Source organism: Trichomonas vaginalis, chromosome I (assembly GCF_026262505.1).
Source record: "Trichomonas vaginalis G3 chromosome I, whole genome shotgun sequence".
NCBI classification, from domain to species: Eukaryota; Parabasalia; order Trichomonadida; family Trichomonadidae; genus Trichomonas; species Trichomonas vaginalis.
This window is the reverse complement of record NC_067203.1, coordinates 26,005,864-26,028,619: the sequence shown is the minus strand read 5'-3', so window position 1 is coordinate 26,028,619 and position 22,756 is coordinate 26,005,864. Positions and strand designations below refer to the sequence as shown.

Here is a 22,756-nt window from a genome sequence, read left to right as displayed (position 1 = left end):
TGACGCTCATTTCATACGAATTAAAAATAAATTATTCAAAAATGTAAGACATAATTTTTAAAGTTTATTTTTTAAAAATTTTTTTATTTCATTATGGTAGTGAATCTTTCATTCATGAAAATAATTATTTCTAATTTCTTTTACTCGTTTATGAGGTCTTTGATTATGACTCCATTGATTCCATTCAGGATTTAAACAATGTTTAATTAATCGCGGAATATCTGACATCATCTATATATAGCTTCTTTTATTACATTATGTTTGGGCTGAGTGTAAATGTCTTACAATTTTGTATCATTTTAAATCTTGATTTATTCAAAAACGTAAGAATAAAAACCGTAAGAATCATACATTTTTTACTTCATATGTTAAAAAAAAAGATACAAAATCGTTCAATATTGTATGAATTCTTACGTTTACAAAAAAAGTCACACAACCCGTCATATATACTACTAATTAAATAGACAAATCTAAGTAGATTTCATAGAATAAACCCCCTAAACTTGTGGATATATGTATGTTCCATGTGGATACAAAGTCAGATTTACTAGATTAACTTTAAGAATTAAAATAATTATAATAATTTGAACTGATATCTCATATAAATATTTAATACTAGTTGAATAAAATCATTTTACTACAAAAAATAAATATATAAATCAAATAAAGCTTATATTAATTGGATTTTTTGGATTTCTTCTTCTGTGATGTTTGTTTCGATCCAGATTCTTCTTTGGTTTCGTTAACAAATGTGTTATTTTGAGCGAGTTTTGTATTATTTAAACCGTCTAATAAAACTGTTGAATTTAAGCCATCTTCCATTTCTTCTTCTGGTTTATCAAATCTCAGAAGATATAATGCAGCTTTGTATGCCCTCATATCATGTTCAATAAATCCTCCAATATTAAATTTGAAATCTTCATAAATTGAAGTTGCATTTGTTATGTAATCATCAATGAAAACTCTTTTTATCTTAGATATTCTATAAATAACTCCCGAAAGTAATAGAATATCATGTTTTTCTGGTTTAAACGTTGCAATTGTATGGGCTAGGCTTTTTATTCGAGTAACAATATGTTGGCCTAGTTGTATAAAGTATGGAATATGAGAATGCTTCATAAATCTGGAGACTGTTCTTAAATTTCGTAAAATATTTTTTTCGCCATTGTCTATTTGTGATTCATTTGCAAGGAAATTGTAGGCGTTGCGCAAAGAAAGGTATGGTGCGAAATCATCTCTTAAGAGAAATGTAGTAATTTTCTCATTTATTGATAATGGAACTCGTGCTGCTGTTGGAACGGGTGCAAATGCAATACAATTGAAATCTTTCGATGGAAGTTTGATGGATGCTAGAATTGTTGCGCAAATTGCAATTGATGCACCAGATGAGTGTCCTGTGAAGTATATTGGCCCTCTATGATGCTTAATATACTTTTATACATCAATGAGAGTATTGACTGCTGATAAATAATATCCTCTATGAAAATCTATGGTGAAATTTTTACTTGTATAGGTTGTTTTAGCTAAATCAAAGTTCGTAGCCCAATCATCGTCATCATGTGATCCTCTAAAAGTTATCCAAAGAGCATTATTCTCTTTAGTTACCATATAAAAAGGATGATATTTTGAATGTTCGCTACATTCATAAATGAAACCATCAGTTTGGTTTGTATAATTTTCCAAATAAGGCGTTAAAGCTAAGGAAGCTGCCAAACTGACGATTGAATAATTGAAATCAGTAACTTTGTTGAGTATTGTGAGAAATGAACTATTTCTCAATAGTTATTTTATTTAATGTTTTGGTTTAGAATCGTATTATGGTTTGCATTTCCAAAGAAGATTTTTTTGAGATTGAATCTGAATGGGTTCTTAAATGACGATGAATTCATAGAGTGTATAGGTATATCAGTTGAAAAATGTATTAATTAAATTTGAAAAACTAGACTAAAAACATAATTTTTTTAAAAGCTTGCAGCTTCACCTAACAAATCTTGGAGATCTGATGTCAATGCACTAATTATTGACTCAAATTCCGACTCGTCACCCATATAGCGTGACAATTTAACGTCAATCTGGTTCTCAGAGAAACATAAAGCGTCGAATAAGATATATACTTCAGGATGGTCTTTTCTTCCTATCAAATGTACGTCGTTCGGATGGAAAAAGTCATAACCATACATTCGTAAAACTTTTTGAGCGACATCCATGAAAGATTCCAAAGGAATTTCAAGCGTAAACTCTTGTTCTTCAGCAGGAGATTCTGTTAAGTGTGAAACTTCTTCAATTGGAACGAAGATTGTTCGATCAACTAAACTGAACAAATCTGGAGAAGAAGATGCCACGCAAATGTGTTGATGCCTCTTGTATGGATCGTTTGTATGGGCCGCATCTAATGGGAAACTTGTTTCCTGTGGCTGAATGATGAAACATTCTGGATCGACAATTTTTCCAAGATTGGAATTATGTAGATCGACCCATGGTAATGTTCTGAGTGAAACGCAGTTCATTAGTTTTGTGTAAAATACTTTTGCCATATTATGAGAGTTTGCTGTGAGATCTGTCTTGATATCGTCTATTGAAGAATAGCCGAGGTTAAGTAATACGCGATAAATACTCTCATCAACTGTTGAAATATCGATTGGAGCTGGAATATAAGGAAGAGGGATTGGAACTGGAAAAACGTATGATTCTGGAACGTACATTCTGAAGGCTGGATGCTGTTTTATTTGAGGTATTGTTATTCTCTGAGATGGGTCAACTGTAAGGATACGTGAAATAAGATCTTGAATTGGTTTATCGAAATTTGGCATATAGAAATCACCTGCCTTAACCTTGGCGAGCAAGTTGCGAATAGAAGAATCATCAAATGGGAGACTGCCACTTAGAAGAGTATACAAAATAACGCCACTACTCCATATATCGGCGCATCGGCCATCGTACTTGATGCCACGAATGACTTCTGGTGAGGCATAATGAGGGGATCCGCAAGATGTTTCCGCGACGTTTGATCTCATCCAGCGAGCGAAGCCGAAATCACCGATCTTAAGCTGATTTGCTCCATCAAGTAATATGTTTTCGGGTTTTAGATCACGATGGCAAAATCCATGTGAATGTAAGTATTCGAGACCATAAATAATTTGGCGGAAAAATCTCAAAGCGCGATCAGGAGCACATGTTCTGCGTGTAATAAGATAATCGAAGAGCTCGCCATTTGGAGCGTACTCCATGACGATATAAAGATGACGAGGACTCTCAAAAAACTCCACGAGTTTAAGGAGGTGAGGATGATCAAGAAAAGACATAAGAGCAATTTCTCTGTGAATCTTTTTTGACATTTCTGGTTTTGTATCAAGAAATTCTCTTTTAATTATTTTAACTGCATATTTTTGATTATCTAAAACGCTTTGTGCAAGCTTAACCTTGCCTGTTGTGCCGCATCCGAGTGTTTGCCCAAGGATATAATTGCCAATTCTTTGTTCTTTCGATTCCATAACAATTAAATAATCGTTTTTAATTCAATTTCATTTGAATTAATTATTTTTGTCATTCTGTGGAAAAAAATAATAGAAATTTTTGTTACTTTCTAATTTTGTATTGGCTATTGTTCAAAAAAGAAACTTTTTAAGTTTGGGATAGGTTTAGTTAATCTTTAAAGATTAAAAATAAAGGATGAAAATAATTGTTTTCGATCAGAATAAGAAAATATTTTTTGATAACATGTATCCTCTATCAAAAATGAATATAATAATCTTTATATTCAGCTCATTTGTTCAATTTACATAAATATTTTTATAGTTTTCAATTCATTGGGAATATGATAAAGTTTCATTCTCGAGCAAGACACACTATTGTAATGAGACAAAAATCAATAATTATAATAAGTCAAGCTATTATGAGCTAATTTATTTTAAATATCAAATTTTGATAGTTGAGTTATTTATAAATTAGATGAAACACAATCATTGACATATGCATAAGAAATACGTCCGATTTTTTAAATCCCAATTTTAAGATTCATTTTAGTAGTAGGATATGACGGGTTTTGTGACTTTTTTTGTTACATCTATATATAGACGATGCATTAAAATATATTTATTTATAAATTATTAAAAAATTAAAGTTATTTTTAAAATAATTTATTTTTTTATCTTTTATAAAAGAAGCTATATATAGATGATGTCAGATATTCCGCGATTAATTAAACATCATTTAAATCCTGAATGGGTTAAACTTCAATTTAAAAATGAAGATTGTGAATTATTAAATGAATATGAAAGCCAAAATAAGCTAATGAGGTATAAATATAATGATAAAGAATATTTAATTTCATGGAATCAATGGAGTCATAATCAAAGACCTCATAAACGAGAAGAAGAAATTGAAAATAATGAAATGGAAATCATTGATGACATTAAAGAGGATGGAATTCCTAAATTTTGTAGAAAAACCTTTAGAACTAAGTTAGGAGCATATAAACGTAGAGTATTAAATCCTGAATATCTTAAACATCAATTTAAAAAGGAAGACTGTGAATTATTAAACGCTAATGAATATGAAAATGCTAAATCAAAACTGAGATATAAATATATTGGAAGTGATGAAAGGTGTAAAGATAAAGATAAAGTTTATTCAGTTTCATATAATAACTGGCACACGTTAGGGATAAGAAAACATTTAGGAGATTATGGTAAAAGTTCCGAATTCTTCAAATCTAGTATGTACGAGAGAATAAAATAAATCAGAAATAATTATTTTCATGAATAAAAGATTCACTACCATAATGAAATAAAAAATAATTTTTTAAAAAATAAACTTTAAAAATAAATTGAAACTAATGATTATTTGAATTTATGATATCAATTATTTGATTTATTCTTTCTTCAATCTCTTCTATTCTTTTTGTTAAATCATCTATTTTCATTAATGAGGTGATTCTTGATTGAGGAATAGATTTCAAACTAACCACCCCCTTTATTTTTGAAATTTTGAATCCATCAACTTTAAACATTTTATTCAATTTACACGTTGTCAATTCTTCAAATAATTTTTTGAGAAAGGGACAAACTATCCAGTGTCACTTTTCAAAGGAATAAAAAAAATAATAAAGATGGGGAACAGGACAAATTTGCCACACGGCACTTTTTTTAAAAAATTTAATGGAGCGGAGCGATACTCTGCTGCAGGAGCCCCAAGGCTCCCAATCATTACGAAAGGGAGCCTCAGGGCTCCTGAGAATCCATCAGCAGAGGCCTTTTCATTTGGCCTCTGCTGATCAAAGATTCGGCGAAGCCATTCTTCGTCTCAGGAGCCCCAAGGCTCCCAATCATTACGAAAGGGAGCCTCAGGGCTCCTGAGAATCCATCAGCAGAGGCCTTTTCATTTGGCCTCTGCTGATCAAAGATTCGGCGAAGCCATTCTTCGTCTCAGGAGCCCCAAGGCTCCCAATCATTACGAAAGGGAGCCTCAGGGCTCCTGAGAAACCTCTTTGAGAAGGTTTTCTTAAAGAAAACCTTCTCAAAGATGATTGTCAGCATTCACTCAAAATCTACCAAGAGTTTCAAAGTTTCAAATCTATCTGAAATGAAGCTTTGAATCTCTTGTATATCTAATTGTAGAGGTACCTTTTCAAAATGTCTTCTATTGATTAAATTTAATCAGTAAAAGTCATTTTGAAAAGGTACATCTCTATAATTGCTATTGAGCATTCACTCTTGGAACCTTGGAGCTCTTGTGTAGTGCATGAAAACTCCAAGATTCTAGCATAAAACATATATCATAGACATAATTTCTTCAAAGATAATTTAAGGTTATTTTTTAAAAAAATTAGAAAAGCGTAATTTAAGGTTATTGAAAAAGTGACACCTGGCAAATTTGTCCCGCACTCTAATTTTTTATTGTTAGCATAATAGTCATTAAATTCTTCAACAGATGAAAAAATTTTTATTTCAGTAATTGGTTTAACAACATTTATTTTTTGTTGAACATTTTCACTTTCATTTATTTCTTCCTCCTCTGTTTCATTTATTTTTAAAATCGGTTTCATTTATCATTAAATAAAAATTAGAATATAAGTGATGAAATATATTTTTTAATTAATATTAAATCAGAAATGGCGGCAGGATTCTTTAAAAAATTATGGGATGGAATTAAGAAAGCTGCGGGTTGGGTTCATCAAAAGATTATTAAACCCGTTGCAAACTTTTTGGCACCAGTAGCGAAAACGGCAGGAACTATCATAGGTGGAGTATTAGGTACTAAAGCAGGTAATCCGGCAATGGGAGCACAAGCAGGTAACGCAATTGGTGGAATTGCTGAAGGAATACTTAATAAAATAGGAGGTAAATAGTTGAAAAATAAATAAATATTATTTTTATCTTAGTATCGGTTGAAGTCTTTGATAAACTTTTTCTCCTTTATTTAATATTTCTCTTATTGGGGCAGCTTTTGGCGTTATTGATTCAGCAATGTCACTAATTGCTTCTTTATTCTTAAATATCCAATTTGCTCCTTTCTTCATTGTTTCCCAAACTTTATGCGCTCCTCTTTTTACTCTATCCATAATTTCTTAAATATACCTGCAGCCATAGTTGATTATTTCATTAAAATTAAAAATTCATTTTCATCTTTTAATTTTGATTTTTATTTAATAATAAATGACGACTAACTATTTGGTGCCAAACACTAAACCGATTAATGGAAATGTGTTTCATTCATTCGAAAAGATAAATGAAATATTCGCAAAGAATGACGGTAGAAGATATTATAGAGAACTTGAAAGTTCATGCTATGACTCTGATGCTCCATATTTTGATGATAAACAAACTCATTTAAGAATTACAAATCCGGCTCATGATGTGAATCAATTAGGTGACACATATATTAAACGCAAGGTTAAAGCTACGTTAATTTCAAATAAAGCTTTCACATGTGATGACGCTTTTAAATGTATGCGTTTTATTCGTTGGTTACAAATCATCAAATCAAAGCTTTAAACAATTAGAAGTAGAAACCGAAAGAGGTGATGCTGGTTATCTTCAAATGGATTGCGCCGTGAATCTTTCGCATTTGCAACATATAAACCAAATCAGAAAGGAAAGTTAAAAAGTTTGTTCATTCGTTATATAATAATGTTCAAAAATATGATAACTCAGTATGTGGTAAATATATGACCCCTTCAGAAGTTTTCAAGAAAGCAAATGAAGAAGTTGATGTCACTTTTGATATGATTATTCCGGTAAATGATTTGTTAGCATTTCAGGCGTTCGATGATTATCCTAAATCATTTGGTGAAATCATTCTTAAATATTATGTTTTCAGGGATACTTTAGTATTTTGTCAGGTTGACCCGTTAAGAGTTGCTGATTTACAAAATTACGTTTATGAAAAGATAACTGATGAAAATTATGAAAAGATTATGAATCATGTTTATAAATATGATCGCAAATTCCAACAAATTGGACTTCCTGCCAAATTAATTACAAGCTTAGCCGCTACATCTGCTGACGCAACAGTTGATAGTGTTATTATTTCATGCACAAAGATGGAAGTTTTAGAGGATAAATGCATTACACCAGGATACGGTTTAATTGAAGAATCAGTTAAAGCAATACCACGTTTATTCAGTAAGGAAGATCCATTCATGATTCCAGCTCAACATATTGACGTTCGTTCACTAAATGGAGGTTGCATCACTCCTGAAGGTATTAGCTCGGATTTCTCATACGCTCTTCATAATGTTACAGATGTTGTGTTAGCATTTCCGAAGAATGCAATGCAAAGAACAGTTTTAGAAAATCCAATGCTTCGAGGTCTTCAGGTCACTATAGATTCCAGAAACTTCCCCGATCAAGCGATGACCACAGTGGGCGACATATTCTTTACACGTATGCTTCAAGCTTCTGATTTAGATGGAGTGAATGAATGCACGGAAGAATACGAGGACTCATTAACTAGACCACTGAATGATGATAATGGCAAGCCATTAGCTAGAACATGGAGAGACCAAACTTCATTCTTATGCACTATTCCAGTTCAACGTGATGGAGCGGGTATATTCTTTGATGGATTAGAAACTTTCAACTCACAAGTTACAGTACAAGTGAAAGCTTATCCAATCATTCAGGGTGAAAATGACACTTACTGTTCAAAGGTGACAAATCCTCCTCAGGTTTGGTTTACTAGGACTACGTATTGGACATGGACACCGGATGAAGGTTTGAAATATCATCCAACAGGTACACCACCACAGTATAGAAGTTCATATGATGAAATATTGATGAATAGAAATGTTTAAAATTATAAATTTATTTTTGATTAAATGGATTTAAATTCATCCACCCCTTATGAAAAATTAGCAGGAGTATATAATACATACATAGATGATATGATTAATAAAGCATTGAGTGATAATAGAAATGCTCTATCTAAGGAAAAATTAATGAAAATTCCATATTCTGAATGTTACTTAAATTCAATCACTGCAGCAATTGGTAAACAAAATAAAGGTAAAACATTAACGATATTAAAACAAATTATCATTATTGTTAACACTTCCCCCTATTCACATGTGTTAATTTATATCAACCGTTCAGGTTCACCTTCAGATGATACATTTGAATCTTTAAAGCATTTAATCAAAATTCCAATTATTTATTTATCACAAGAAGAAGCAGAAGATTATTTAAAAAACTTTTTAATGTATAAAGAATTATATAATACAATCAAGAAGCAAGGATTAGAGGATAAAATTATTGATAAACAACGGATGAATTATTTGAAACACTTTCTATTTCAAATTTTGATAGAGAATTTTTGCATTCACTAATTTTTCTAGATGATGCCGTGAAATCAAAACTAATAACTAATGAGAAATCATATTTTAATCAGTTATTAACTCAATGTCGACATATTCAATGTTCATTCTTTATGGCTGTTCAATACTTTAAAGCATTAAGCACAAACATTAAATCAAACCTGTCCACCCTTTTCATTTTCAGTGGTTTTAGTCGTCAACAGTTGAACGTTATGCTTTATCAAGTGAATTTACCAATGAGCATTAATGAACTTTGCACACAATATCAGCAATTAGGTGAACATGGAAAAATAATAGTTGATTTAAATAAAGGAAGTGTTAAATTTGATTAACTTTTTATAATTAATTTTTATTTTTTATTTATAATTAAACATGACAGAAATAGCAAATCTTCTACAGGTTCCATTAAAACAAGGGACAAACAAAAAGGGTGCATATAATAGAACTATGAAAGTTCCTGATGGAATGAAAGAATTAGTTCATATTGTTGCTGGTCTTCAAAAAGATGTTAAACAAATGAGAAACGTTTTAACATTACCAGAAGCTCAAGCATATGCCAAACGTCATGGACCAAATTGGGAAGCACACGAAGCAGACATTACGGGTCCAAATGGAAAACCTGATGGTATAAATGAAGTTTTCGTTACTGATGGTCAAGGTAATATTAAAGTCATAAATGGGTATAAATTAACAATGACGGATTATCCTAAACGTAAAGCATATAATGAACGTTATCCTATGCAATTTGATGAAAATGGAAAAGCTGTTAAACAATACATTGGAGAAGGTGAACATGGTCCAATTAATTCATACCGTCATAATCCATATTCTTATTTCAATGAAGAATTAAATGCTATTGAAGAGGGACCGGATGGATTACCACAATATGTTAATCAGTTTGATGGTCAATATGCAAATTTGAGACCTGAAATTCCAGCTAAGAAATTCTTTAAAGTTGCTTTATTCGATCCAGTGTTCAATGAACAGAAAGAAGCAATGAAAGCAGAATTTAAACCAATTCAAGTGGCAAGAATTTCTTCATCTTCACTTTCAGAAGCGTTCAAGGAATTGATAAAGAAACCACTTTATTCTCAACAAGGTTATAACTTTGATTTAATTAAAGAAAGTGATAGACGTAAATTAGAAAAATCAGATGGTTTTAAGAATGCATGTAATGAAATGATTAAAGATATTGTAAATGATAAAATAAGACTGGAAGAGACTCAAAGCAATATCAATAACATAATTGGTGCAGTTACAAAGAAAGTATAAGCAAACAATGATGAACCTTGGGATATTACCGTAACAACTAACTAAAACTTTAAATATATTTTTCTTTTTTTATTCAATTATAAATGAGAAGACGTTTCACTAGTCAAAAGAACACTAACGCAAAAGCAGAGATTACGGTTGGTTATAACGTAAATGATGATAAATCACGAATTATTCAAAATGTTAAAGTTAATGTTAGCCCCGAATTAACAAGGTCAGCAACTCAACCAAATTTATTAACTCGTGACTTACCGAAAAAGAAGGGGGAGCAAAATAAAGAAGATGGAGACCCAATCATTTTATCTGAACCTGGTAAAGAACCTGTTGAAATTCCCACTTATCCAACATACCCCCACCTCTTTCATCAAACATCGAGAACCCAGGAATCTACGATTCCAGTCGCAATGCGCCATATAAAGTAGACATTAATTCTGAATTAATGAAAATTTACCGTGATATAATAATTAATAATTATGATTCAATAATAAATTTAATTGACCAATCCGGTTTAATTATTTTACCTTATGAATCATTAATTCACATTATCGCCATTCTTTGTGATGTTCAAGATTCAGACGTTAAGATTCAATTTTTCATAGATGATGAGGTTTCATGCTGCGGAACAGTTGCAAAAATAAATCCTATAAAGGATATTAGCACAATTAAGATATCAAAGAACGGAACAACAACTGAACTTCATTTAACATATAATAACATATACAATAAAATAGTTGATGAATATAAAATATCACTTGAAAAATTCTTTGTTAAGGCCATTTAATATTCAAGCATTAACATTATTGAATAATAATCCTTTGAATCATAATCAATAATAATTGACCTTTCACCAGTTTCTATCGTTTGTTTTATTTCTTTTTGTTCCACACTATCTGGATCGGTCATTGTAATTGTTTTTGTTATAGTATCAGCTTTATCTTTAACTTCAATCTTTTTTCCATCGGGATATTTAAACCAAAATTCCAAAAATTCGATATTGTCAATCTGTTCATATTTTAATCTATCAATTACATTTTTAATACCATCTGAAAATCTTATGAAATGGTCATTATATGGATTTGATTGAACTAAATTTGAATGAAGTGAAATATAACCCGATGATGAATATGACATCGACTCATATTTTCTGAAAACACTAAAATTTATAACATGAATGAATTTCTTATTCGTTGAATTTATGAATTCTTGAGGTAATCTTATTCTAGTTTTATTTATCACTGGAAAATAACGCTTTACCATATTTTTAATCGTAATAAAAATGTCAATTATCAATATTATTTCGAATAATAACTGTGAATTAAATTTAACAGTTAGCGGAATTTATAATGTTACTCTCGTTTCTGTGAGTGGTAAATTTAATCCCATTCTTTTAAACCCTTCAGATTATATATCATTTATTAAAGATGACCATGAAAAAACGTATGATATGTATATAAATAATGTGATAGCGAAATGGGATATTAACATGATTTTAAGTTATTTAAATGAATCATTTATCGTATGGTATGAAGAAAATTTTAAATCAAAACCTGATAAACTTTTTGAACTTGATGAAATAAATAACCTTATTAAATTCCCGCTGAAAATTAAATTTTGTACTCCTCATCTTCGTTCATTGTTGGGGATATTAAATTTTGAAAAAGATGTTGGGGATGTTTTGTATTCTGACACTGGTTCCAATTTCATTTTAATCAAATGTGATAAAGTTAATACCCCAATGAGATTTTCACATCAAACATTAGACCCTAACTCTTACCCATCAATACAAAACATTTTATCCATCAACTTAAACACATTTTCTTTATCATATCCATTTCAATTATCCGGGAATTCATTTATTCTTCATTCAAAAGATTTATCAAAAATTAAATTTAGAATAACTGACCTATTTGATTGTGATTTAGAATTTATGAATGAAATATTATGGCAATTTCAAATAGAAAAAATAGCTGATGAGATAACGGATTAAATATTTATTTTTAAATCATAATAAATGATTAAACAACAGCAACCACAACAACTTAAGGCGCAAAGCGCCCAGGTCCTTCAGACCATTACATACGCCATATATGCATATAATTCAAAGACGGCAGAACAAACGCAAAGGTTGAAATATGGAGATTTGGAGATAGTATTGAAAAATGACCATTTCGAATTCGTTTGCAAAGGTGGTGCAGTGATATCAAATATAAAAGAAATTTTATTTATGAATTCTAAAATTAAAGGTATAACAGATGATATAACATCAATTCCACCAGAAGAACAGAGATATTACGCATTAAATGCATTTCCTAAAGTTTTGAAGATTGGAAGATTTAATTTAAATGAGGAATTCATAAAAGGTTTCCTAAATGACATAATGAAGAAGGTGGATAAGGAATATGTGGATAGTGAGTTAAATAAGAAGGCAGATAAGGAATATGTTAACGATGAGTTAGAGAAGAAGGCAGATAAGGATTGTGTGGCTAGTGCGTTAGAGAAGAAAGCAGATAAGGAATATGTTGATGAAAAAGATAATGAAATTATAGAAAGGGTTGAATGGTATCATGAATGGACATCGAAGATTTTAAAAACTAAAGCTGATACAGGATGGGTTTCAGGATGTTTAGACCTTAAAGCGGATAAGGAATATGTTAACGATGAGTTAAATAAGAAAGCAAATAAGACTCATACACATACAAGTTTTACAACTGTTGCTATAGAAAGTATTGAAGGAACGGTTGAAGAAACTGGTGGGGATGCATTATATTGTAAACCTCCTAACTTTCCACAAGGTTTAACATCGGATGACGACATAACGACGATGAGAAACATTAGATGTAAAGATGTTTATGTCATGAAGGATGAACATAATATTAAATTCACTGCTCAAGATTTATATGACAAGAAAGCAGACAAAACAGAGCTTCAAACATTAAAGACAGAAATACTTCAAACATTATATCCTATAGGCTCTATTTATACGTCAATGAACTCTACCAGACCAGAAACAGTTCTGGGTTTTGGAACTTGGACTCAAATAGTCGACAGGTTTTTGTATTGTGCAAACTCTTCAAAGGAAACAGGTGGAAGTAAAACGATTTCAGGTGAAAATTTACCTGCACATAGTCACTACATAGATTTAAGTACATCTCAAGCAGGTTGGCATAAGCATAGATATTGGGATTGGTCAGCAATGACAAAAGGTAAAGGATATGATGTTAAAGACAACGTTAAGTTTGCTATAAATTGTTACTGGAGTAACACTGAGGGAGGAGGAAACCATACACATCGCGTTTCAGGATATACGCAAACAACGGGACAAAGTAAAGAATACATGCCACCTTACATGACAGTTTACGCATGGTATAGAGTTCAATGAATGTGCTTGACCCAAAGGTCTGGGCTTACCGAATGAACTAAATATATTTTATGTTTGTAATTAATTAGGTAATGAAGTAATGGATGAACTGCAGAAATATATTTTATCGTTAATGGTTTAAGGTTATTCAATAATTAATTATTTTTGAAGAACTGAAGGTGTCACTACGTCACTCAGTGTCACTCGGTTAATTAACTTCTCTGAAAAAATGAGACAACATGACATTTTGACAACATCACTGGAAATATGTGTTATTGTTAATGTTTACGTTAATGGTTTAAGGTTATTCAATAATTAATTATTTTTGAAGAACTGAAGGTGTCACTACGTCACCATGTGTCACTCGGTTAATTAACTTCTCTGAAAAAATGAGACAACATGACATTTTGACAACATCACTGGAAATATGATGCAGCCCAAAAATAAAGTTAGTTTTAAAATTATTTTTATTTTTTTATTCCTATATAAATGACAGCAACAAACAACAACAGCAACTATATCGTTTCTGATGAAAAAGTTATTGATTCATTAGCTGAGGAATTAGTTGTGGCAGAAACTAAAACCCTCAACGAAAGAATTGGTGAAAACAAGATTGATTTACATAATTACCTCAAACATGATGGAGGAAGAGGAAGGAAAACTGGTATGGCTTTATTAGTAAATAAAATTTCAAATTTAACGATTATAGATGTTGATATCAATAAATCGTACAATGATGAACTTAAAGAAACAGTTAGAAAAGACATTCTATCAAAACTTTCGGATAAAGATGTTATCGTTAAAACCGCTTCAGGAGGTCTTCACATTTATTGTAACACTAATTTCTTCTATTCAGTTTCGAACAGAATGATTAAATGTTATTCCTGCAATGATTATGATATCGATATCATGACTTCTATGGATGATTCAAAGCGTTCTTTAGTAGTTATGGCTGATTCAAGAGTTCGCAAGAATGCAACAGAACCAATCAATACATACTCATTCATTCGTGGAAGTTACGATTCAACATTAACTAGAACAGTGAATGATATATTAAATGATTTGAATATTAAGGTAAGAGTTGAACAGAAGAACGAAGAAATAAAGACTATTATGAATGAAAACAAAGATGAAAACATTGACGATAAACTTGCCCAGAGCATAGTTGATGGCATTAGTGATTTTGAAGTACATAATGACGGTGGAAACATGAATTTGGAAAAAGAAGTTACATTATTCACACTGTTTCAAGCTATTAATTCGTTACCTAATCATTTAATTAATGAAGCATACGATAACGTTTATAACTTCTGCAGCTTAACTGAAAATGCAAAAAGTAATTTTGAAAAAGCACGTAGTAGATATGCACATTTAATGACTTCTCCGTTTGTTTTAGTGAAGATTCTAAAACTTTATCAAAAGGAATATTATGATGAATATGTTTTACCTTTATTACGTAAGCCAAAAATAACATTTGATATAAAACTTGATGACTCGTTTTTGATAACAGATATTAGACGCAAGGCTGAAAATCATCAGTATAAAAACAGTTCTGAAGTAATTGAGGATTTATCACGTGTAATCCGTTTTGTAGATTGTGGAAACAAATACTTCATTCAGAAAGATTACAACATACACGACAAAATGAATCAAATATCATTCGTTCTTCAGTCAAACATGAAAGAGTCACTCAAAATGATTAAATTATTTAAAGAAGAAGGTAAAACAATAACAGCATGGGACGTACTATTAAATCAATTATCCTCATTAACCGTTAAGGGTGTTTGCTTTAAATCTGATTCCCCAGATGTTTTCTCAACGTTTCAGGGTTATAAATACAACGTTCTTGAAAAAGTAGATTACTCAAAAATTGAGATGTTTATGAATTTCATTAAAGAAGCCATTTGTGATAATAACGATGAAGTGTATAAATACCTTCTCGGCTGGATTGCATCAATGATTCAACATCCTGGAATCAAGAATGAAACAGCAATTATTTTGAAAGGACTTCAGGGAACAGGTAAAAACAGATTTACAGACATTATTTCTGAACTCCTCGCTGGTTATTCATGTAAAAACATTACTGAAATAGGTGAGCTAACGGGTAATTTCAATTCAGTAGTTGAGAATAAAATGTTTCTTGTACTTAATGAACTCAAGAATGTTGGTGAAGATAGACTTGCAAACTTCAACGCTTTGAAATCAATTATTACGGATAATGAGATTAGAATTAATGAAAAGAATCAACCCAGAAGAACTGCTCAGAACGTTGCCAATTTCATTTTCGTAACTAATAACGTCTACCCTGTCAAAATTGAAGTTGGAGACAGAAGATACGTAGTTTTAAGAGTTAATGGTAAATTCAAGGGTCAATTTGATTATTTCAAGAATTTAATGGATTCATGCACAAAGGAATTTTATGATAACCTTTTAACATATTTTATCAATTACGACCTTTCATCATTTAATGTACGAATCATACCGATGACTGAAGCCAAACAAGATTTAATAGAATTATCAACAAATCCTTTAGATGTATGGATAAATACACATTATGATGAATTGTGTGCAGGTATGACGTGTAAAAATGCTCTATTCTGCAAACCATCAGACATGAAAGACAAAAACTTTCAAATGAGCATTAAAGATAAATGTGATAAGAAACAGAGAAGAATAGATGGTAAACAAACATGGTGTTATGTTTTGAAAGAAGAAATGAAAGGATTATATAAACAGGTTGAACCAAACGATAATGAGGATTCATTTACTGATGATGAAATACCTGTAAATGAAGCTTTATAAAGTATGATTTGAATTTATTTTTGCATTAATCCTGCTGTGTTGTCAAAATGTCATGTTGTCTCATTTTTTCAGAGAAGTTAATTAACCGAGTGACACATGGTGACGTAGTGACACCTTCAGTTATTCAAAAATGCTTCATAAGTGCCTTCCTCCTTAATCCTGCTGTGTTGTCAAAATGTCATGTTGTCTCATTTTTTCAGAGAAGTTAATTAACCGAGTGACACATGGTGACGTAGTGACACCTTCAGTTATTCAAAAATAATTAATTATTGAATGACCTGAAACCATTAATGAAAACATTATTTTTGGGTCATTTACACTCATTACGATGAAGTCATGACAAATCATTTCCGGGACTGTTGTCAAAATGTCATGTTGTCACAAACTTTAGAACGGCATAATTTAAATTTTTATTTTTATCATAAATGGATACCCCACAAGCTCAAAATTTACCACGAATCATAACAAGGGAGGAAATGATAAAAATGATGCGAGAACATGTTAAAAATAACAAACCACTAAAACTGAGAAAATGTGGTTATGCAGTAATGATGGAAAGAGAGACGTTGTCAAAGAGGAATAAAAATTAAATTTGGATAGAGTTTAAAAATTCATCTTTATTAAATTCATCTCTTCCAATCAATTTATTTATTCTATTAAATTCTTTTATTTTTGCTTCACTCAGTTTAATGATTGAACGATAAGTTTCTAATTTTTCGATTATTTCTTTATCGTTTTCAACCCCACCGCATTGCGACTTCTTTTTGTAATAGCATATTTTTGATTTAATTCTGTTTAGTTTCTTTTTATATTCATTGTCTGGACTCTGAATCTTAATTGAATCAGGACTCTTGGATGCTTCGTTGTCACTCATTTCTTACGAAATAAAAAAATTAAATATTATTTAAATATAATGGAGTAATAAAATAAATCGGAATTTCTATTAATTTATTGTTAACCTCAACTAATGCATTACCGTTAATATATCTAACAAATTCAGCTATTGTGTCAAATCTTCGTCTTCTTTTTGTCATTGATTTATCAGTTTTTCCATAATCGAGATGAATCAAAACTTTATTTCCTTGTTTAAAATTCATGAGCCCCGAATTAATTTGTTCACGTTTAACATCATTTAACTTTTCCATTTGCTTTCTAATATATTCCCATTCTTTTGAAATATCATTTTTCATTTCCACCGGTTTCATGTTTATTGTTCTATGCCATGTATTATTATAATAATATACTAACTGCTGTATGATGGAGTCATGATTTCCATCCCAGTATATCTGACCGTTAACCCCTAACGCATCTCTAAGAGTTCTCATTACCGCATCAACTATTTTATTATGAAACGTATATGGAGAGGATGAAAAGAAAAAATTAATTGTGGGAAATAATGAGTCATAGCTGCCTGAAATCCTTTATCACCATCACCCCTGATATTATCTACTACTCTTTCATGATCTAGTAAGTATTGAATAGCTCTTCTTGTTTCCTGTTCTGTTTTCCCTTTCACCGGAATGCAATATAAATATCTAGTGTTAATGTTAATGGCAAATAAATAAGTAACGTTTCCTTTTGAATATTCCAGATGATCGATTTCGTATGAATATGGATATGGTGCAAATGAAGGTCGACTAAATTTTTCCTTTAACGGTTGAATTTTTGGGTCAATTGGTTTATTTAATATCTTGAAATCCTTTTTAAAATCTTTTTGCTTCTTTAATGTTTGAAATGGATATAATAGAGTGAATGATGAAGGATTAACTGAAGGAGGAGGTACTGTCGTTGGAGGTTTTGGTGTTGCAAGTGGTTTAATTTTATCTGCTTTGATTTTGGATTTCATTCCTTCCTTCATTAATTCTGGATGTATTCTATTCATTTGTTTTAAATATGCTGTATATAAAGGTTTGATATACTTTCCCGCTTCGAGTTTATGTTGAAGGATGAATTCCAAAAGTTGATCTTCATTTAAAAGTCGGGCTGAATATGGTTTAACTAATGAATCATAAATTAAAGCTTGTGCTTCATTTATGGTCTGAAGGACCTGGGTGTTTTGCACCTTTTGTTTTTGTTCCTTTGGTTTTTGCGGCTCAGGATTATATAATTTATATAATTCATCAATATCTTCTTCTGTTAATACTTTATTTTTGAAATCTTTCAACTGTTTAAGTTGCGATTTAGTTTTTCCCTTTGAATATTCATTATTTTTAATTTTGTCTTTAATTTCAGAAATTATTTTATTATGATATTTCAAAATTTCATTTTTATAATATGGATAATAATATTCCATATCATCACCCGTTATATTATTATTATATTTTTGGAGATATGATTTTAATTCATAATAACTAAGAAATTTTTGATTAAGTACTAAATCAGCAATTAAATTTTTTAAATCTGTGTTATCCATTTATATAAAAATAAAATTAATGTTTTAAGGGTGCCCACCTCTTTGATCAAGAATCAAAACCATCATTAACGGTTCCTTTTGTCTCTTCTGTGGTATTTCATTAAATAAATGGCATACAACATCCATTTTCACAACATACAGCCTTAGTGTGTGCTCCTGTTAATGCAGTCTTACCAATTGTTAAGCGAGTCATTGACCCGTTTTTAAGTTGTAAATTAATATTCTGACCATCGAAAATAACTTTATCATTTATTATATCTAAATAATTTTTAGGTGTTAATTGTTTATTTTGTCGTAAACCAACTCCTTTCATTTTTTGCGCAATCTTTTTAAAATCACTTCCATCAATTGAACCGTTGAATGATGTATAACACTTAGGACATAAAGCAACCATGTTATCACCTTGTTTCTCAATTGCTAAACCCAATAACTTCTTCTCATGTGCTTTTTCTTCAGCTTTATTCTTTAATTTAGGTTTAAATTTCTCATCAAAACAGAAGAAATCAAAAGGTGCGAATTTGAAAATGTTTTTATCATAAAATTGTTTATCGGTTACAATTGCTTGAAATGCTTGAGTGTTAGGAAGATTTGGGTCGCCAGCGATTGCCCAATAAGATGAATCAGTATCACCTTCAATGAAATGAAAACGATTAACATCCATGCATTTATACATAAAATCATAAATGAAAACCAAATACCAGTATTTTGCGTTATCTAAAGTGAAGAATGCCTCTTGTAAACATGTTTCACATCTATAAAATCTATCTTTAAGCATCACTTGATATGTATCCTCTCCTATTTCTCTTATGTTTTTAAACTTATTTGACATACATGCAACGCGTGCCTTCTGTGCATTCATTATTTTAGTCTTTGCGTAATTTTGTGTATTCATTGCATCGTAACCATATGATCCATTAAGTGAAATCTTGCAAAATAAACTTTTTCCTTTATTTCCTTCTAATTCAGCCTTTTGTCTTTCGTTCATAAATTCGTTCGCAAATTCATTAAAACAAGTGTTTTTCGTAAATGTTAAAATTGATTGAATGTCATCAATGATAAAATTAAACCTGTCTATTAGATACCAAAGGTAATAAGAAGAAAATGGTTGATATTGGTTGTATGTTGATGCTAACTGAGTTAATTTCCTCTGTTTCTGGTCAACTGGTAGATTGTTTGATTTCATGTAATTATACATAAAACTGCCAATTGTTTTTTCATCTGTGATAATATCTAAGTTTCTTATTATCGGTAAAAAGTTTATGTAATCATTAATGTATTTTTCATCAATGTGACCCTTTACTTCAGCCACGAATAAAGTATTTTTCTTTCTAATAATTCCCAATGCTTTTGCTTTCTTTGTTGCTGTATCACAAATGATAACACCATTCAATCTTCCCGGCATATACATTTTATGGTCAGTATATTGAATGAAATCATGAGGATTAGATGAAAATGATGAAGGATATAATGAATTAAAGTCAACACCAACGAAATGAGTCATAATGTTGGTGGTGTCCTCATTTGATACAGTTTTAGTTTCTGGACTATATGAAAGTTTATTAATGTGCGTGATTCCTTTAAGATTAACACGATGTTGAACATTTGATAGACCACCAGTAATTCCACTACGGAGAATGTGATAAGCTTCAACTGAATCTAAAGTCATTGGTAAATTATTTTTTAATGCATAATTTCTTAAATTGATTCTTAAACGTTGAACATCTTCATCTTTATTTGATTTTACGACATTGCAATAACAACACATTAACTGACAATTTTCTTTTGTATGTGGTTTTTCATTATCGATTCTATCCAATGTTGGTTTATTTGCATATGTAAACGCTTTACCACACATTTTGCATTTAGATGAAAGGATTAAATCGTGATAGTATCTTCATGATTGGCCCAATTGATAAAATTATCGAAGAAACATTTGTTTATAAAATTGACATGCTTCATAATCTTTCTTTATCATCGAATGCATCAATGATTCGTTACGCGTTAGCATATAAGAACTTCAATCCTAACGAAACATATCCAGAAGAAGAAAATGTGGAATCAAGTTTTGAATTAACAAAAAAGTATTGGAAATATAAAATTGAATCATATAAGAAACAAGATGAAAAAGCAGAAAGGGATACTAAAAATAATGCTTCAACGTCTGTTATTCTGTCAGCGTGAAGTTTTCCACATGGACTCTGTGTTAATAAAATATTTACTGTTTCAAATTCTGGATCTATCATTATTGATTCCACTAATGGAAAGTCTACCTTGTTAATGTCTACGTCTTCTGGTTGAGGGTCACAATAATAAAAATCAATATTAACGTTTAACATTCTTGCTAACCTCTCACTTTCTGATGAAATGTCAAATCCTTCATATGCATCTATTGCTTCATTTAAATAACTTCTACGAGTTTTAGGATTAACACCATCAGGAATGTTATAGAAGCGTTTAAATAACCTTCTACCTTCGGCTCTTATTTGATTATCATTCATTTTAGCTGTTCCATTTTATTCATTTATGTAAGAATAAAAATTAAAAAATAAATAAAAATAAAGTTTATTTTTTTAAAGTCCGAGACTCAGAGAGTCCAGGGCTAAAGTCCATAAAATGAATTAAGAACACATAAATTTTTATCATCTGCGACGTGACGAATACATTTTAATTTACTCAAGAATGTGTACCCTGATACATTAAATCTAATTCCTGTCTTATTTAATTTCACAACTTTGAAAAGGAATGTATGAATAGCTATAAAATGATGAGATGATGTTTTATGGGTTGCTTCCATTTTTTCTGAAATAAATGAATAAATATAATGTTTATAAGTTTTCATATCTTTTATGTTCTTAATAACGAATGGTATAGACCTTTCCACTTCGTCTTCCTTCGGTGCTGTTCTTTCATATGAAACATTATTGGTATCTTCAATAATGAAACCACAATCACATAAAATTTTATAGGTTCCAATTGTTTCTTTTGATATTTTATCTAACAAATCAAAAACTTTATCAACACCTGTACATTTATTTAATAATAATTTGTGTAAATATCATGGTCTTCTTTCTTAATCGTATTTGTTGCATATGTTACATTTTTCAGTGCTTTTTTGAATTTTTCAGAATCAAGAGGAGGTGAAAGTAATATACATGGATAATCTCCATCGTCAATAAACTGAAGCTTATGTTTATGAATAAATTTTGTGCCTTCTTCTGAAAGTGTTTCGTCAATATCACCATCTAATAAATTTTAGTATATCCAAAAAGTAATTTTTATATCTTTCCTCATGTGATTTTTGAACTTCTGATTCTGAAGCTGGGATATTCATTAAACCCTCTACTTCATTTTCATTATATTTTTCAACTTCTCTTAATTCCTTAATTTTTTCATCTATTTCATCTCTTATTTTTTTCAGTCTTTCAATTTCATTGTATTCATCATCATCTTTAATCCGTTCTTCATAATATTCGGGGAAAACATCAGGTTCTTTAGGTTTTTCTTCTTCAGATGTGGGATATAAGAAATTTATAACATCATCTTTATTCATTTTTCCATCATAATCTAAATCATTTAATAACTCAGCAAATTTTTGACAATTTCTTAAATAATATTTATCAACTTCATAACCCGCCTCCTCTAATATATCCTTTATTTCCCCGTTTGTGAATCCTAATTTTTTAACGTTGTTAGTTTTGACGCTCATTTCATACAAAATAAAAAAATAAAATAATAAACATAACTAAGTTTCTAATTTTTCGTAAGACATGAATTTTTAAAGTTTATTTTTTAAAAAATTATTTTTTATTTCATTATGGTAGTGAATCTTTTATTCATGAAAATAATTATTTCTGATTTATTTTATTCTCTCGTACATACTAGATTTGAAGAATTCGGAACTTTTACCATAATCTCCTAAATGTTTTCTTATCCCTAACGTGTGCCAGTTATTATATGAAACTGAATAAACTTTATCTTTATCTTTACACCTTTCATCACTTCCAATATATTTATATCTCAGTTTTGATTTAGCATTTTCATATTCATTAGCGTTTAATAATTCACAGTCTTCCTTTTTAAATTGATGTTTAAGATATTC

The 22,756-nt window shown here is 30.2% G+C and overlaps 7 protein-coding genes and 3 pseudogenes across 10 annotated transcripts, besides 5 other annotated features; 5 read left to right on the top strand and 5 right to left on the bottom strand.

Moving 5' to 3' along the window:
- Positions 1 to 3: part of a mobile genetic element that runs on past the window's edge.
- A 593-nt stretch (positions 4 to 596) lies between these two features.
- Positions 597 to 1,761, bottom strand: TVAGG3_1051550 (uncharacterized protein; the record flags this gene model as incomplete). Its single annotated transcript, XM_001315967.1, has 1 exon — positions 676 to 1,119. One exon carries the CDS (start codon positions 1,117 to 1,119, stop codon positions 676 to 678), a length of 444 nt encoding a protein of 147 aa, XP_001316002.1.
- A 200-nt stretch (positions 1,762 to 1,961) lies between these two features.
- TVAGG3_1051540 (protein serine/threonine kinase protein) lies at positions 1,962 to 3,491 on the bottom strand (the record flags this gene model as incomplete). Its single annotated transcript, XM_001315966.1, has 1 exon — positions 1,962 to 3,491. One exon carries the CDS (start codon positions 3,489 to 3,491, stop codon positions 1,962 to 1,964), a length of 1,530 nt encoding a protein of 509 aa, XP_001316001.1.
- A 1,559-nt stretch (positions 3,492 to 5,050) lies between these two features.
- Positions 5,051 to 5,110: a mobile genetic element.
- Positions 5,111 to 5,884: a mobile genetic element.
- Positions 5,885 to 6,109: 225 nt separating this feature from the next.
- TVAGG3_1051510 (N-acetylmuramoyl-l-alanine amidase family) lies at positions 6,110 to 6,346 on the top strand (the record flags this gene model as incomplete). Its single annotated transcript, XM_001315965.1, has 1 exon — positions 6,110 to 6,346. One exon carries the CDS (start codon positions 6,110 to 6,112, stop codon positions 6,344 to 6,346), a length of 237 nt encoding a protein of 78 aa, XP_001316000.1.
- A 1,371-nt stretch (positions 6,347 to 7,717) lies between these two features.
- Positions 7,718 to 17,877: a mobile genetic element.
- Positions 9,185 to 10,084, top strand: TVAGG3_1051500 (uncharacterized protein; the record flags this gene model as incomplete). The annotated part of the gene is made up of 1 exon (XM_051255756.1): positions 9,185 to 10,084. One exon carries the CDS (start codon positions 9,185 to 9,187, stop codon positions 10,082 to 10,084), a length of 900 nt encoding a protein of 299 aa, XP_051081330.1.
- Positions 10,367 to 10,865, top strand: TVAGG3_1051490 (annotated as a pseudogene). Its single transcript has one exon. A coding segment is annotated over exon 1 (499 nt).
- Positions 12,096 to 13,463, top strand: TVAGG3_1051480 (phage tail repeat-like family; the record flags this gene model as incomplete). The annotated part of the gene is made up of 1 exon (XM_001315962.1): positions 12,096 to 13,463. One exon carries the CDS (start codon positions 12,096 to 12,098, stop codon positions 13,461 to 13,463), a length of 1,368 nt encoding a protein of 455 aa, XP_001315997.1.
- TVAGG3_1051470 (uncharacterized protein) lies at positions 13,932 to 16,244 on the top strand (the record flags this gene model as incomplete). Its single annotated transcript, XM_051255755.1, has 1 exon — positions 13,932 to 16,244. One exon carries the CDS (start codon positions 13,932 to 13,934, stop codon positions 16,242 to 16,244), a length of 2,313 nt encoding a protein of 770 aa, XP_051081329.1.
- Positions 17,878 to 18,757: 880 nt separating the features above from the next.
- On the bottom strand, positions 18,758 to 19,318 carry TVAGG3_1051450 (DNA/RNA polymerase superfamily; the record flags this gene model as incomplete). Its single annotated transcript, XM_051255754.1, has 1 exon — positions 18,758 to 19,318. The coding sequence occupies one exon, from the start codon at positions 19,316 to 19,318 to the stop codon at positions 18,758 to 18,760; it is 561 nt and encodes a 186-aa protein (XP_051081328.1).
- Positions 19,319 to 19,348: 30 nt separating this feature from the next.
- TVAGG3_1051440 lies at positions 19,349 to 20,323 on the bottom strand (annotated as a pseudogene). The gene has a single exon. A coding segment is annotated over exon 1 (975 nt).
- A 328-nt stretch (positions 20,324 to 20,651) lies between these two features.
- Positions 20,652 to 21,178, bottom strand: TVAGG3_1051430 (annotated as a pseudogene). Its single transcript has one exon. A coding segment is annotated over exon 1 (527 nt).
- A 755-nt stretch (positions 21,179 to 21,933) lies between these two features.
- Positions 21,934 to 22,436: a mobile genetic element.
- Positions 22,437 to 22,756: the final 320 nt, after the last annotated feature.